Source organism: Gilbertella persicaria (assembly GCF_025201335.1).
Source record: "Gilbertella persicaria strain CBS 190.32 chromosome Unknown B0P05scaffold_8, whole genome shotgun sequence".
Taxonomy (NCBI): Eukaryota; Fungi; Mucoromycota; class Mucoromycetes; order Mucorales; family Choanephoraceae; genus Gilbertella; species Gilbertella persicaria.
In genome coordinates, this window is record NW_026251969.1 from 405,608 (window position 1) to 418,658 (window position 13,051).

General features: G+C 36.1%; 6 protein-coding genes across 6 annotated transcripts; 4 read left to right on the plus strand and 2 right to left on the minus strand.

Annotated features, from left to right (window-relative positions):
- The first annotated feature begins 131 nt into the window (after positions 1-131).
- On the plus strand, positions 132-1,561 carry B0P05DRAFT_635229 (uncharacterized protein). The gene is made up of 2 exons (XM_051583582.1): positions 132-309; positions 366-1,561. The coding sequence occupies exons 1-2, from the start codon at positions 199-201 to the stop codon at positions 1,473-1,475; spliced, it is 1,221 nt and encodes a 406-aa protein (XP_051437626.1). The 5' UTR covers positions 132-198; the 3' UTR covers positions 1,476-1,561.
- Positions 1,562-3,859: 2,298 nt separating this feature from the next.
- On the minus strand, positions 3,860-4,893 carry B0P05DRAFT_531141 (uncharacterized protein). Its single transcript, XM_051576929.1, has 2 exons — positions 4,654-4,893; positions 3,860-4,591 (listed from the first exon to the last, which is right to left on the minus strand). The coding sequence occupies exon 2, from the start codon at positions 4,532-4,534 to the stop codon at positions 4,181-4,183; it is 354 nt and encodes a 117-aa protein (XP_051437627.1). The 5' UTR covers positions 4,535-4,591; positions 4,654-4,893; the 3' UTR covers positions 3,860-4,180.
- Positions 4,894-5,199: 306 nt separating this feature from the next.
- B0P05DRAFT_531145 (uncharacterized protein) lies at positions 5,200-6,491 on the plus strand. Its single transcript, XM_051576930.1, has 5 exons — positions 5,200-5,336; positions 5,378-5,574; positions 5,621-5,762; positions 5,809-5,933; positions 6,006-6,491. Exons 1-5 carry the CDS (start codon positions 5,219-5,221, stop codon positions 6,450-6,452), a joined length of 1,029 nt encoding a protein of 342 aa, XP_051437628.1. The 5' UTR covers positions 5,200-5,218; the 3' UTR covers positions 6,453-6,491.
- Positions 6,492-6,531: 40 nt separating this feature from the next.
- Positions 6,532-9,687, plus strand: B0P05DRAFT_531147 (Nup93/Nic96-domain-containing protein; the record flags this gene model as incomplete). The annotated part of the gene is made up of 14 exons (XM_051576931.1): positions 6,532-6,720; positions 6,774-6,882; positions 6,930-6,992; positions 7,042-7,182; positions 7,228-7,344; positions 7,386-7,564; positions 7,610-7,915; positions 7,990-8,164; positions 8,209-8,464; positions 8,509-8,744; positions 8,786-8,929; positions 9,001-9,459; positions 9,503-9,600; positions 9,651-9,687. Exons 1-14 carry the CDS (start codon positions 6,554-6,556, stop codon positions 9,682-9,684), a joined length of 2,484 nt encoding a protein of 827 aa, XP_051437629.1. The 5' UTR covers positions 6,532-6,553.
- On the minus strand, positions 9,688-11,913 carry B0P05DRAFT_531155 (Noc2p family-domain-containing protein). The gene is made up of 7 exons (XM_051576932.1): positions 11,739-11,913; positions 11,636-11,687; positions 11,510-11,591; positions 11,126-11,465; positions 10,816-11,081; positions 9,972-10,775; positions 9,688-9,917 (listed from the first exon to the last, which is right to left on the minus strand). The coding sequence occupies exons 1-7, from the start codon at positions 11,881-11,883 to the stop codon at positions 9,696-9,698; spliced, it is 1,911 nt and encodes a 636-aa protein (XP_051437630.1). The 5' UTR covers positions 11,884-11,913; the 3' UTR covers positions 9,688-9,695.
- Positions 11,914-12,566: 653 nt separating this feature from the next.
- On the plus strand, positions 12,567-13,006 carry B0P05DRAFT_584730 (uncharacterized protein; the record flags this gene model as incomplete). The annotated part of the gene is made up of 3 exons (XM_051582384.1): positions 12,567-12,577; positions 12,631-12,806; positions 12,867-13,006. The coding sequence occupies 3 exons, from the start codon at positions 12,567-12,569 to the stop codon at positions 13,004-13,006; spliced, it is 327 nt and encodes a 108-aa protein (XP_051437631.1).
- Positions 13,007-13,051: the final 45 nt, after the last annotated feature.

Genomic DNA, 13,051 nt, shown 5'->3' on the forward strand with positions numbered 1-13,051 from the left:
AGTGTAACATTTTGGCATTATATTTGTACAACTCTTGATTTGTGAATTGGTCAACCAATCAAATCCATACAGAAAGGTCAAGAAAGTTGTGGAAAGAAAAATTTTATTTTACGCTCAATTCAAGCTAAATTAATAAGGGGGGAAGACTGTCATTCTTTTTTTTTTTCCTTTTTTCTTCCTTTCTTTACTACACATAATATGGCAAGAGAGACTAAGTTTTACGACGTTTTGGGTGTTAGCCCTGATGCTTCTGAAAGCGAACTCAAGAAAGCTTATAGAAAATTAGCCCTTAAATACCATCCTGATAAGGTATAAAAAGTCATAGATAGATAGACATTGTAGTTTCTCTAACACCATTACGATAGAACCCTGCCGCTGGTGACAAATTCAAAGAAATCTCTCATGCTTATGAAGTCCTTTCTGATCCTGAAAAGCGTCAAATGTACGATCAATTTGGTGAAGAAGGATTGAACGGTGGTCCCGGTATGGGTGGCATGGATGCTGAAGATCTCTTCTCTCAACTCTTTGGTGGTGGATTTGGTGGAGCTCGTCGTGGCCCCTCTGGTCCTCGTCGTGGTAAAGACATGGTTCATGCCCTGAAGGTCAGCTTAGAAGACTTGTATAACGGAAAGACCAGCAAACTTGCACTTCAGAAACACATTCTCTGTCCTAAGTGTGACGGAAAGGGAGGTAAAGAAGGTGCTGTGCAGAAATGTAAGACATGTCACGGTCAAGGTATTCGCTTAATCACACGTCAAATGGGTGCCATGATTCAACAATTCCAACAACCATGTAACGACTGTCGTGGTACTGGTGAAATCATTGATGAAAAAGATAGATGTGGTGGATGTCAAGGAAAAAAGGTGATTGGCGAAAAGAAGATTCTTGAAGTTTTTATCGATAAAGGTATGCGTGATGGACAGAAGATTACATTCTCTGGTGAAGGTGATCAAGCTCCTGGTATTGTTCCTGGTGATATTATCATTGTCATTGATGAAAAGCCTCATCCTCACTTTAAGCGTCAAGGCGATGACCTTATTTATGAAGCCAAGATTGACCTTTTGACCGCTCTTGCTGGTGGTAAATTCGCTATACCCCATTTAGATGACCGTGTCTTGGTTGTCAACATTTTGCCTGGTGAAGCCATTAAGCCTGATCAACTCAAGGTTATTCCTGATGAAGGTATGCCTGCCTACCGTACGCACACGCGTGGTCATTTGTTTGTCAAGTTCACAATTGAGTTCCCTCAACCCAACTGGACTTCACCTGAAAACATTGCTGCTCTTGAAAGTGTCTTGCCTCCTCGTCCTCAATTGCCTTCATTTGGTGATAAGCATGTTGATGAAGTTGTTATGGCTGATGCTGAAGGTTATCAATCTAGCTCTAGACAAGGTTCAAATGCCCATATGCATGATGGTTATGAAGATGAAGACGACCATCATGCTGGACCCGGTGTCCAATGCGCTCAACAATAATATTACTTTTATGTACAGAGATAATAAATTCCTTTTTTCTTTCTTTCTACTTGTATCCCCTACTACAGTAGTTTGAACAAGCTGACCAGACTTGAACAAATGGATTTCTTTTTCTGAACAAGAGCTAATCACTCTCTTGAACAGAACATTAGGCAACGCTAAACCTAATTTTGAGACAAAAGATGGCTCTTCTGTCTTTGTATGTATGAATGCTACTATAGAAGGCGGACACTACGCATTTTTTTTTCCCTTTGTGTATACAAGTACCCCGGAGTACAAGTATTTATGTATTGAGAATCAGTAAACCCAAAAACCTGATCTCTGTATACATATTTGCTTCCTTTTGGGTCTAGTGTCTACCCTTTGTCTGCAGCCAATTAGTATGTACGTGTATAAACAATCGCTATTGTCCCTAGCTTTTGGTTACACAGGTCTTAGTATAACGTCATATCTAAACAGCGCCAAAAAAGTAAAACACTGAACAGACACAGCTACACGGCTGGAAGGTAGCGCTCTTATAGTTTCATAGGTTAGCTAGAAAAGAGTTTGGGTACCTTGAACAATATGGACTTTATTTTGACAACAATGTAAAAATAAAAGACAAGTGTTTGAAAAAGAAAAAAATTCTTCCGGAAATAAAAAAAATGCCATATTCGAAGTCAGGTGGCTTAGCCAATCAATCTGTTGCCTTGGCTACTTTAAGAGATTGGCCACTTTAAGAGATGCATGAACAAATGGCCTTTATGTTATTTTCTTATCAAATGCATTATAAAGTTGCTTGTTGTACACCAAATGATAGCAAGAAACTTAGGTTTATGCATGCATAAGTAAGCAGATTGAGCCTTCTAACAGGTATAAAGTTGCATATATGGATAGATAGAATCTATAAGAAAAATATAAAGGTGTTAAAAGTGATGAACAAACCTATCAAATTAAAAGCCTGACAAGTTCTATGAAAAAAAAAAAAAGAAAAAAGACGTATTTTGCTTTGATTCTATGTTTATTCAAAAGATTGGATGTACTTTGTTTTTCTCTTTTGTAGTAGTATTGTCATCATTAGTAGTAGATATATCGCGGTCTATAGTTTTTACTTACTTTACCCAAGTCCTTTGGAGAACGCTTATGCATATATATATATTGATACTTGTTCTACTGATATCCTTTGACTCACTATTCGCATGTTAAATCACACAAAGCTAAGGCTTACTTTTAATATGAATTGGTTGAAGAACTTCATAACAAATGGCTCTAAGAAAGAAAAGGAGCAGATGAAAGTAAAGAAGGATTAAAAAACGTACTGTGTAGCCTTTTTCTTCTTTTCTTTTGATAAAAAAAAAAAAAAAAAAGGAAGCACACCTAGGTCTGTCTCATATTGAAACCCTGTTTATTTCATAGACATGCTAGCTTTTACCCGAATTCAATTCAAACATAGCAATTTTGAATACTACTGAAGCATAAGCACATTAATGATTTATCATGATTATATATGATAAGAAAAGAAGGAAAAATGACTTGTTTATTTTTTAATGATGTGTAAGTAATTTCATTTATTAGGAAGAGGCAATTATTTTGAAGAAGAGGTTTGAAAAAATAGAATTTAAAAGTAAAGCCATAAAAAGAGAGCCTTGATTAACCAGGAAACAAGTAACTAGAATGATGATTAAAAAAAAAAGCTTTCAAGCATATATAACTTACCAAAAGACCAAAGCCATCATGCTGCCCTCTAATGTGCTGATTTTCATAGCCCACGCGGCTCTGCGTAGTTCAGAGCCGAATGAACCGGCCCAAACTGGCCCTGCGTAGTTCAGGGCCGAATGGATGCCATCGCCGACAAGAAGAGGGCATTTGGAACATCACTGTACGGAAACAAGTGGTTCCCTATAAAAGAGTCAGTAAACGTGTCTTTTAGAATAATTATCTTACCTCCTTGATGGATGAGTAGAGGCTAGTAGATTTGCATACGAGGCCAATAGAGTAGAAGAGTAAAGTAACAGAAAAAAAAAAAAAAAAAAGGAGGAAAGAGGACATAATCATACTGATATCATTGTTTATATTGAGAGAATACAGTCCAAGTATTCCTTTTATTTTTTAGACCTCTACTTTTTGTTCTTTAAAGAGGTATACATAGATAACAATTTATTTCCTTGTTGTATTCAAATATGAGCAAAGAAAAGTTAATCTTCAAGAGGGCATTACGCGTTTTAAAGAGATAGACAATACGATGTGTATCACTGTTCAATTGCATAACACAAACAAAACAAACCAATAAAAAGAAATCTTTTACTGCTTTCTAACCTAAGAAAAGCTTATATTTAATCAGTTATTGTTTGCCATTTGATAAATAAAAAGATGGCGATAGGAAGGCATGATGAATACTTATTTCTTTTATTGCTAGCGCTATTTTATCAAGGCAAGTTTTTATCCTTTAAGAGAATTCAATTTGTTGGTTTTTTATCAGATTGTCACTTGGGTAAAAGTGAATGTTTATTAAAATAAACAGTTAGTTAGAGTTCCGTTTTGTCGTCATACTATCTAATTAACGATAAGAGTGAAAGACAAAGGAATAAAGCTTTTACACAATAGCTCAAGAAGTGCTAATTTGGCTAAGCCTAATACAACAGTCATTTCATATAACTGAATTTGAGAACAAGAAAACTATTTGTTAACTGTGGCTGCGCGTAACTCGTAACTCTATTCTAATTTCTCTATCTTGTAATGTTATCAAAGTCATTCAGACCAGGAATCGACCTCATTTCTAAAAAAAAAAAAAAAAAAAAAAAAAAAAGACAACCTCTTGTATTGAATATCATTACTAAAGCTATATCAAATATAACCGATGAATACATTCGTGAATCTTGTGAATGTCCAAATGGAACGCGCAATGATGTTGTCCTTGTTCCTAAATCAGCTGACGCAGACCCTACAATTATCTTTTTGAACTTCCAAGACAATTGCAGGCAATTCAACTGCAGCTGACGTTTGAGGTAAATAAAGAAAAAGAAAGGATCCGTCATTCCGTGTAATGGTAGTGGTGCAAGTATATCTATCATTACACTCATCTAATACAGATTTTGTAACAAGATTGATAACAATCGGGTTTGATAAGAGATGTAGTACTATACAATATAGAAAAGTCATTTCACCTTGTGAATACAGTCAATTGGCTAGGTTATCGTACCAGTAAGATCCATCCCCACTTCAAAACAGAGGCAACCAAGTTATTGTAAAAAACAAAAAAAAATGTGAAAAGCATCTATTTTCTCAAAACGGACAAAATTTACCAGTCGCACTGTACCATTTGTTGTGAGGTCTCTTTAATACCTTTTTGGACTTCGAGATTTCTATGTTGTACATACTCCTTGACTATAGATTGAATACTATATCTTATGGAGTCTGGTTACAAATATATATATATTCGGGACCAAAAGAAAGATGCTTTTATTTGATTTACGTTTGTTACAAATATATAAGAGGGGCGCTGATTACGAGTGACCTCCTCCCTCATACATACATTTAGATTTTTGTTTGCAGTTTTGTGTTTGTGATTTTGTTACAATTATATAAATTTGGTGTCGCCTCCTTAAGGTCTGACAGCTAATGTTGAGCCGCACAACACATTGGCATAAACCTCCATTCCAAGCGTACCCCACTGTCATGCTGACCTCAAATAACGGTCACGAACTTTGACCGGTAAATCAATTGGTGGTGGGTTTTTTTTTCAAAGGTTTTTTCTATTGATAATCATGGAAGCACCTCCACTTGATATTCTCGAGACCTCTAAAGAAAAGTTTGTCAATCTTCTTTCTGGGCTTGACGATACTCAGTTTCACTCTTTTGAAGAGTTTGTTCGATCTGCCCTTCGTAAGTTAGATCTACTTGGATCTATGCACTCATCGTTATAGAGGAATATCATGGTCAAATCCACCATCATCATGATACAGCCGAAGATATGGAGACAGAAGAACATGATGGTAGTTTTCAACCTGTCAATGACTTAAAGATGATGCGTCTCGGTAGAATCATCAAGGATTTGCGTACTCGAGTTCCTATGTCTGCTGAAGCACCTGGAGAAAAGACGACGATTCCTGATACACCTGAAGTAAGTATACTTGTATCGGCAAGACCCAATTTAACTTAGTTTACAGTTTAAAGGATACACGGAACAGAACACAGTCCATGTCGATGGATTCTTGTTCTCTGAAGAAGATGTGGATGATCTTGTAGAAGAAGGCAAAATGTCTCGTAATTATTGTCTGGACTGTCAATCAAGAAATGTTGCTCCTTTGAGTAAAGTAAGACTTCATGTAGGATAGGTTCACTGACACTCTTGTAGATTTTATTTCACACTCTGCTTCTGTCTTGCAACTACAATTCTTATATCAAGTGGCATTAGCTGATAAAGTCAAGGACAAGGTGATTGTTGATGTTGGATCTAGACTAGGTGCTGTCTTGTATGCTGTAAGTTCCATATATATATATATATATATATATATATCTGTTAAATGATATGCCTCATACATTGAAAATTAGGGTCATTTATTCACGCGTGCTCGTAAATTAATTGGTGTAGAAATCAATGCATGGTTTAGTCAATTACAACAAGACATGGTTAAGAAATACAAGATGGACGACCGAGTCCAAGTGATGTGTAAAGACGTTCAGACTGTACCTGAATTATTATCAAAAGAGGCTGACGTTGTAATTATGAACAACGTCTTTCAGTTCTTTAATGAACTTCCTATTCAGCAACAAATCTGGAAGTTTATTCGTGCTGAAACTAAGAAGAAGCCTGGATTGTTACTTGTGACACTTCCTTCTCTTCAAGACCAATTAAAAGAAGCTGGTCTTTCAGCCAACAAGTTATTAAAGGGATGGGTCAAAGAAGTCAAGCTTGATTATGAAGGAGGTTGGTTTCAAGAAATCAATGAAGACGAATTAGAAGAAATCAAGCAAGTTCACTTGTATAAAGTAGTGTAATAAAGAAAATAAAATGATTGGCTTAAAGCATTTTTAAAATACGCGCACTTTTTGATAGGTATTTTTTTTTTTTTTCGCGTTCTTCTCTCTTGTCTTTGCTCATGTTAAAAAATACGTTTAGACAACTTCGAGAACAATCTGATCTTCTTGTCCCTAGGACAGAAGCAGCTAATGAGCCACTTATTTATAGAAGTCTCAATCAAATAAGACGAGAACTCAATAGCATGTCCAAACGAATCAAACCCGATCCTGAACTCGATGCCAAAGCGTAATGATCTTTCTCTCTCTTTTTTTTTCTTGTTGTTTACTTGTAATCTATAGTCACTATTTTCTTGCTAGTGGTGGCATCAATACAGAACATATCATTACATCTATTGATACCAGTCGTGCTTTTCAAGTAGTAGAAGAAGAAGATCATACAGATGTAAAAGTAAGTCCATTCTTTTCTTGTCTTGTCATGATATTTATCTAGCTTAGAAATACTTGCAAGAAGAGCATGAGAAAGTATTGATTCATATTATTGAAGAACAAAGACGCTCGGTAAATAAAAGAAGATTCATAGTAGTAGTAGGATACTCATATTCAATAGAATGACCAAGACTTTGATGATTATTTTGAAGCACAACATGAAGGATACATCAAAGCCATGTTAGAAGAAGCAAACCAAGATGCTGAGAATAGAAAAGATTATGAAGTATTCGAGAAATACAATAATGGCAATGGTGTTTCTGTATGTAGACAATCGAATGCATATCTAATACTGATGACTGAATAGCGAATCATTGACTATGCTCATATTGTCAGTCAATTAAACCATAACCGATCTTTAGACATGGATTTTGATGTGATTGAAGCATTTGCTAATCTACGCAACATGTCAGAATTACAAAAGGTAAGTTTTATATGCGTTGCCTTGTCTCAACACTATCACAGGCTCAAGACAGCGCTTATGAGGCTTGGGATATGCTTCGTTATCTAGTGAACCATGCAGGTCTCGACAATAGACCAGAAGGTCGATTTATGTCTTATATCACAGCACCAGCTCATTCTGCTCTTCAGATCCAAACACGCCGTCAATTGATTCAGGCTTCTAAATCATGGCTTGAGAGACAGTAAAGTGTTATAGAATATCCTTCTTTTTGCTTACACTTGTTTAGAGTATCTCAATTGATCAATGATGCCTTAAACAAAAATGCAACCAAAATTCAAATTGGTGGTAATCCTTCTATCACACATCGCTTACGTGCATTTATCAATTTCAAGTTCAAGACAAGCACAGGTTGGGTAGATGATCGCCTTGAGATTGTAGATGGATTGCCTATCTGGACATTTGTGTATCTGTTGATCCGTATGGGTCATTTAACAGTAGCTGCTAAATTTGTGGATGATCACCGTGAGATGTTTACGAGTGAAAGAAGATTCGTAAGCTATTTTGAAGAATACGCGAATGCAGACAGCCACAAGTAAGTCTATAGGTCTATATATATATATGTGTGTGTGTGTGTGTGTGCCCAGTGTTCTCATTCAGAATGACCAGTGTATCGACAACCACAGCAGAAGCCATTCTTTCAGACTACAATCGATTTGAATATGGTGAAATAGTGACTGATCCTTACAAGATTCTGATTTACAAGCTAATGGGTCGATGTGAATTACATAAAAAGACATTGCCTGATGTGATCCATACAACAGAAGATTTCATTTGGCTTCAGGTAAAAGAGACATCTATTTAACTCGTTTTAATGCTCTGTTTTAGTTGATGTTGGTGAGAGAAGTGATTGAACAAGAATCAGATTATAGATTAGCAGATGCGCAAGACTACATTTCATCATTTGGTCCAACTTATTTTGATCAAGAAGAGTTTGATCCATGGAATTACTTCAAGATCCTTTTGGCCACTTTACAGTTTGAAAAGGCAGTCAATTACCTGTACCAACAAAAGCATCTTCGACTTGAAACTGTTCATTTTGGTCTTGCTTTAGTTTATTATGGTTTACTTGAGAACAAGAGTCGTAAGTGAGGTTATCCAAATGCGCCTATTGACCATTGACTATAGACCATGGTTATCCATCGAAATTTGCTGAATGGATTCATTTCTATGTACAAGCCTGGATTCCCAAGGATCAGCCTCAATTGGCTTTACAATATCTCTATCTCTTGACATTGTACACAACCAAACAAGGCTATCCAAATGACGACATGATTCAACTGGCTATTTCTTTTATTATTCAGTTCACTTTAGAAAAGAATGACTTCAAGACACTGATTGGAACACCACAGACTGGAAGAGGAGTAAGTAGACCAAGATGTAACATGATAAGCTTATTCTCTAGATGGGTCTATTATATCAACAAAAAGAGTTATTGAATATCTTTACTGACAAAGAATACATTCAAATGATACTCTTTCCTATGGCACAGAAATGCATTGATTATGGTCGCACTACAGATGCAGTCTATATCTATGGTTTATCTGGGGTAAAAAAAAAAAAAAAAAAAAAGACAAAAGATGAATGCTTCATCTATAGATACTAATATCATACACTTAGGACTATCAACGTATGGTCAATGTACTTGCTAAACATCTCAGCAGTTCATTACAGACACCTGAATCTATTGGCAAACAAGATCCTATTCTAAGCCATGCTTCTCATGAGGAAACAATTCAATTTGCTTTAGATACAATGGAACACTATGAAAAGAATGAACAGTTCAATGTGGCTATTGACTCTCATCAAAGACTGACAATACGTAGACTGATTGAATTACTCTATTTCCGCCGTGCTTATAGCCAAGGACAGTTAGTACAGGCATTACAGGCATTGGAGCATTTGAATATTATCCCTCTTAGTTCTGATTATCACCGTATTCAACAAGCAGTCACTCAATTCAACACAACACTGGATCAAACCATCAAAGAAAATATACCAGAACTATTGTTGAATGCTATGGATGTTGTGTATAAAGTATGGTTAATTCATACTCAAGATACACCTCCTCCTTATGAAGTAAGTAGTTTACAACAAACACTTTATGTTTAAAGACTGATAGGAAATCAAATTGACTGAACAAATGGCCCGTGGCATTTTGATCTTTACTGGTCTTATTCAAGTGTTTATCCCAAATGACATTATTATTCGCTTAAACAAGTAAGTAGACATGAAGAAAGAAACAAGAGTTACTTATATAGACGCACTAGGACTGAAATGTTAATGCAACAAAAGAGAAGATAATAAAATTCTGTTTATGATTGTTCGCTTCTTTTCTTTAAAAAGTGACCAAGAGGTGTTGTTTGGAAATCAGTTGTTCTTAAGAAAGCATTGGCTTCTTCTAGTTTGTTGGCTGCATATTCAATAGGAGCACGCTTTTGTTCAATGTAGTTCTTGTGTGTTTCCATCTTCTCAATCAATGTACGCATAGACTTAACAAAGCGAGTACCTTTCATCTTAATATGATATTCTTTCAACTAATTCAAAAAAAACAACAATTGAGTCTTGTCCTACATAACAAAAAGTGTTACCTTATCAATAGCAGGAATAGCAAGTTCAGGGAATGCGATAGAAAGACCAACACACGCATAAAAGTCAACAAGACAGTCATACATGACATGATAGACAGCATTTTGGTATTCTTTGGTTTGCAAATAACTCTTGGGTGTCTTGAGATGGAGACTCCAATCAAACTCTTCTAGATCAGAAGAAACAAGCTGGGATTTGAATACATCACTCGACAAGATTTCAAATAAATAAGGTGCAAGAGGAATATAATACCCTGTAGCATCCATGAGTCCTATCAAGGCACGAACAAGGTGAATACGTAAAGGCAAGAATTGTGCAGTGGGATTCAAACGCATGGTGTGTAAGGCAACTTCAACAAGAGGGTGTACAATGGCCTGCATAGGGGATGCTTCACCTGCAGAAGGGTCGCATGTAGCACTGACAGCACTTGCCCAGAAATCAAGACAACTCACAAACTGCCATGTATAGATCTTTTTAAAGCTCTCTGCTGTGTTGTCTTTTTTGGCCTTCTTTAGATGATCTGCGAGTTGGCGAATATAGACACTGGCATGTTCATAACTCAGTTGAGGTTCGACTGTATAGATATCGCCTGCTTCTTCTGCCATTTGTTGGATCAAGGGCAAACTGGTCTGGTTGATTTTAGTGGCACGGTTGGCAAAGATAAGATAGACACCTTTCAGTACATTAGGCATGTAGTTTTTGCGGTTAGCATCAATGGCTGTGGTGCCAAAATGATGAAGTGCTTTATAGCATTGGTTACGTGTTTCTTCAGAGAGTACAACATCAGACCAACGATCCAACAAGACCTATGTTTTGTCAGTCAATCATAAGTCGATTTCAACTTACCCGAAGATATTCTCTAGAGAGTTTAGGGAAACAGCCAAAATACAATACGCATGGCTCTAATTTCTCCAATACATATTGAATCATGTCATCTTGAGGTAATTCACGAAGGAATCGAACACAATTGTTAAGGAAGCACTGAATTGCTTTTTCCAACTTGGGCCAGTTTTTAGTCTTTCCTGGGTATTTCTCTTTTTTCAAAAAATAAATGTGTTGACTCAAGATGGGATGAGCAACAAGGAGTGTATTTCGAACAAGTTTAGTGTAGACTACCAAAGTGGTTAATATCCTCTTGCTTCATAACTCTATCTACCTTTGCTGCTTTCTATGCGATAAGTGAACTTTTTAGGTGTATCTTCATCTGATCTGACAATAGATCGAAAAGCCAGTAATAACTTTTTCCAAGCAGATGGTGATTTTCTGTTGGCTTCCATAGACCATGCGTTCAACATGTCCATAGTAACAATTTGAGCATCGTCATCTGTCTCTTGATCTTCCATCGCTTCGTCTCCATCTTCTTCATCTTCTTCGTCTTCTTCATCTTCTTCATCTTCTTCATCTTCAGACATGGTTTGATCTAATCCTTCTTCAACAATACATTCTTCCTTGTTAGCAAGGGCTTCGAAATCGTCTAAAGCGTCTAAATCTTCTTCCTAAATAAAAGTAAATCGATGCATCTCATATTAACATGATTTACTTCATCATCGCTTAATTCTAAAGGTTCCTCAGCATCAATGACAAAGTTGCAGAAATAATCTTCGGTGTTGACTTGAGGCACTCTATTCTAAATTAAGTCATCGCTATTCAATCGTTGCTGACTTACTCTTCCACTGGTGCTTCTGGCTTTTTCTCTTGTTCTGTTTCCTCTTGAGGATCTATAGAGCAATAAGTTTCACTTTTGAAAAACGATTACACATACACGTTACCTTTATGTGGGTTTCTGTTACCGGTACGACGTGCCTGACGCTTTGCAATTTGTTTCTTGAATTTATTGTTTTCTTTTCTACGCTTAACAACGCCCTTGAGCTTGTTCTTTTGGAACTTGATAGTGGCCTTCTTTTCTTTTCCCATAGTAGATCGATGAAAGGAAAGATTAAAAAAGAGAAGGTAGAAAAAAGGACTCGATTTTATGTGACGTGTTTTCGTGGGGCTTTTTAAAGAGGTTTGCATGAAACAAGTGGTTCTTTATGCGCTCGTTTAGGTGTTGCATGGCAGGTTTACCATGCAGGTAGACTTTATTGGATATCAACAAACAAGAAACGAGGAATCAACTCCCTTTTTTTTTTTTTTTTTTTTTTTTTTTTTTTGGTTGTATCGAAAGTCGAGCTTTTTTTTTCTTTTATTTACGAGCCATAGGTTACCATCGGCTGACTTACTTTAAGATTCTAGAAGGCAATATAATTGTTGAATTATGTAACAAGTTTTCTATTCTTATACGATAGCATTGAAAGCTTACTTTAAGCAATAAGTTTTGTTGACAAACTTTATTAAAATCAGATATTCTTGAATAGCTATTACATTTTTGAAAAAAGAAAAAAACGGATACCATCAACAACATTGAACTATATCTTAAAGGGCTGTGGAGGAAATTAAGGAAAGCTTCCTCAATCCTCAGATTGCACTAGATGGCCATGACTCGGTTCGCCGGAAACTTTAATCCTAAATCATTTATTCACCGGACATCTCGAATATATATAAAAAACGCGACATTTGCAATCATCTTTTTCTTTCTCATCTTATATATTTTATTAAACATGGGTGTTACGTGAGTAGAAAAAGATGTGTGTATAAAGCACTAACGCGGACATATATATAAAGTGTTGAAAGAATTGCTCCTGGTGATGGTGTCAACTTCCCTAAGAAGGGTGACAGAGTTACTATCCACTATGTTGGTACTCTTGAAAACGGTCAAAAGTTCGATTCTTCTCGTGACCGTAACTCTCCTTTCCAATGTACTATTGGTGTTGGTCAAGTCATCAAGGGTTGGGATGAAGGTAAGCGCGTATACAAAAGGGAGAAAACTTAGATTAAAATTTTTTTTACAAAAAAAAAAGGTGTCCCTCAATTGTCTGTTGGTGAAAAGGCCAAGTTGATCTGTACTCATGATTATGCTTATGGTGACAGAGGTTTCCCTGGTTTGATTCCTCCTAGAGCCACTTTGAACTTTGAAGTTGAACTTCTTAAGATCAACTAAATAAAGTTTGTTTGTTTTCTATATATATATATATATAATGAAACA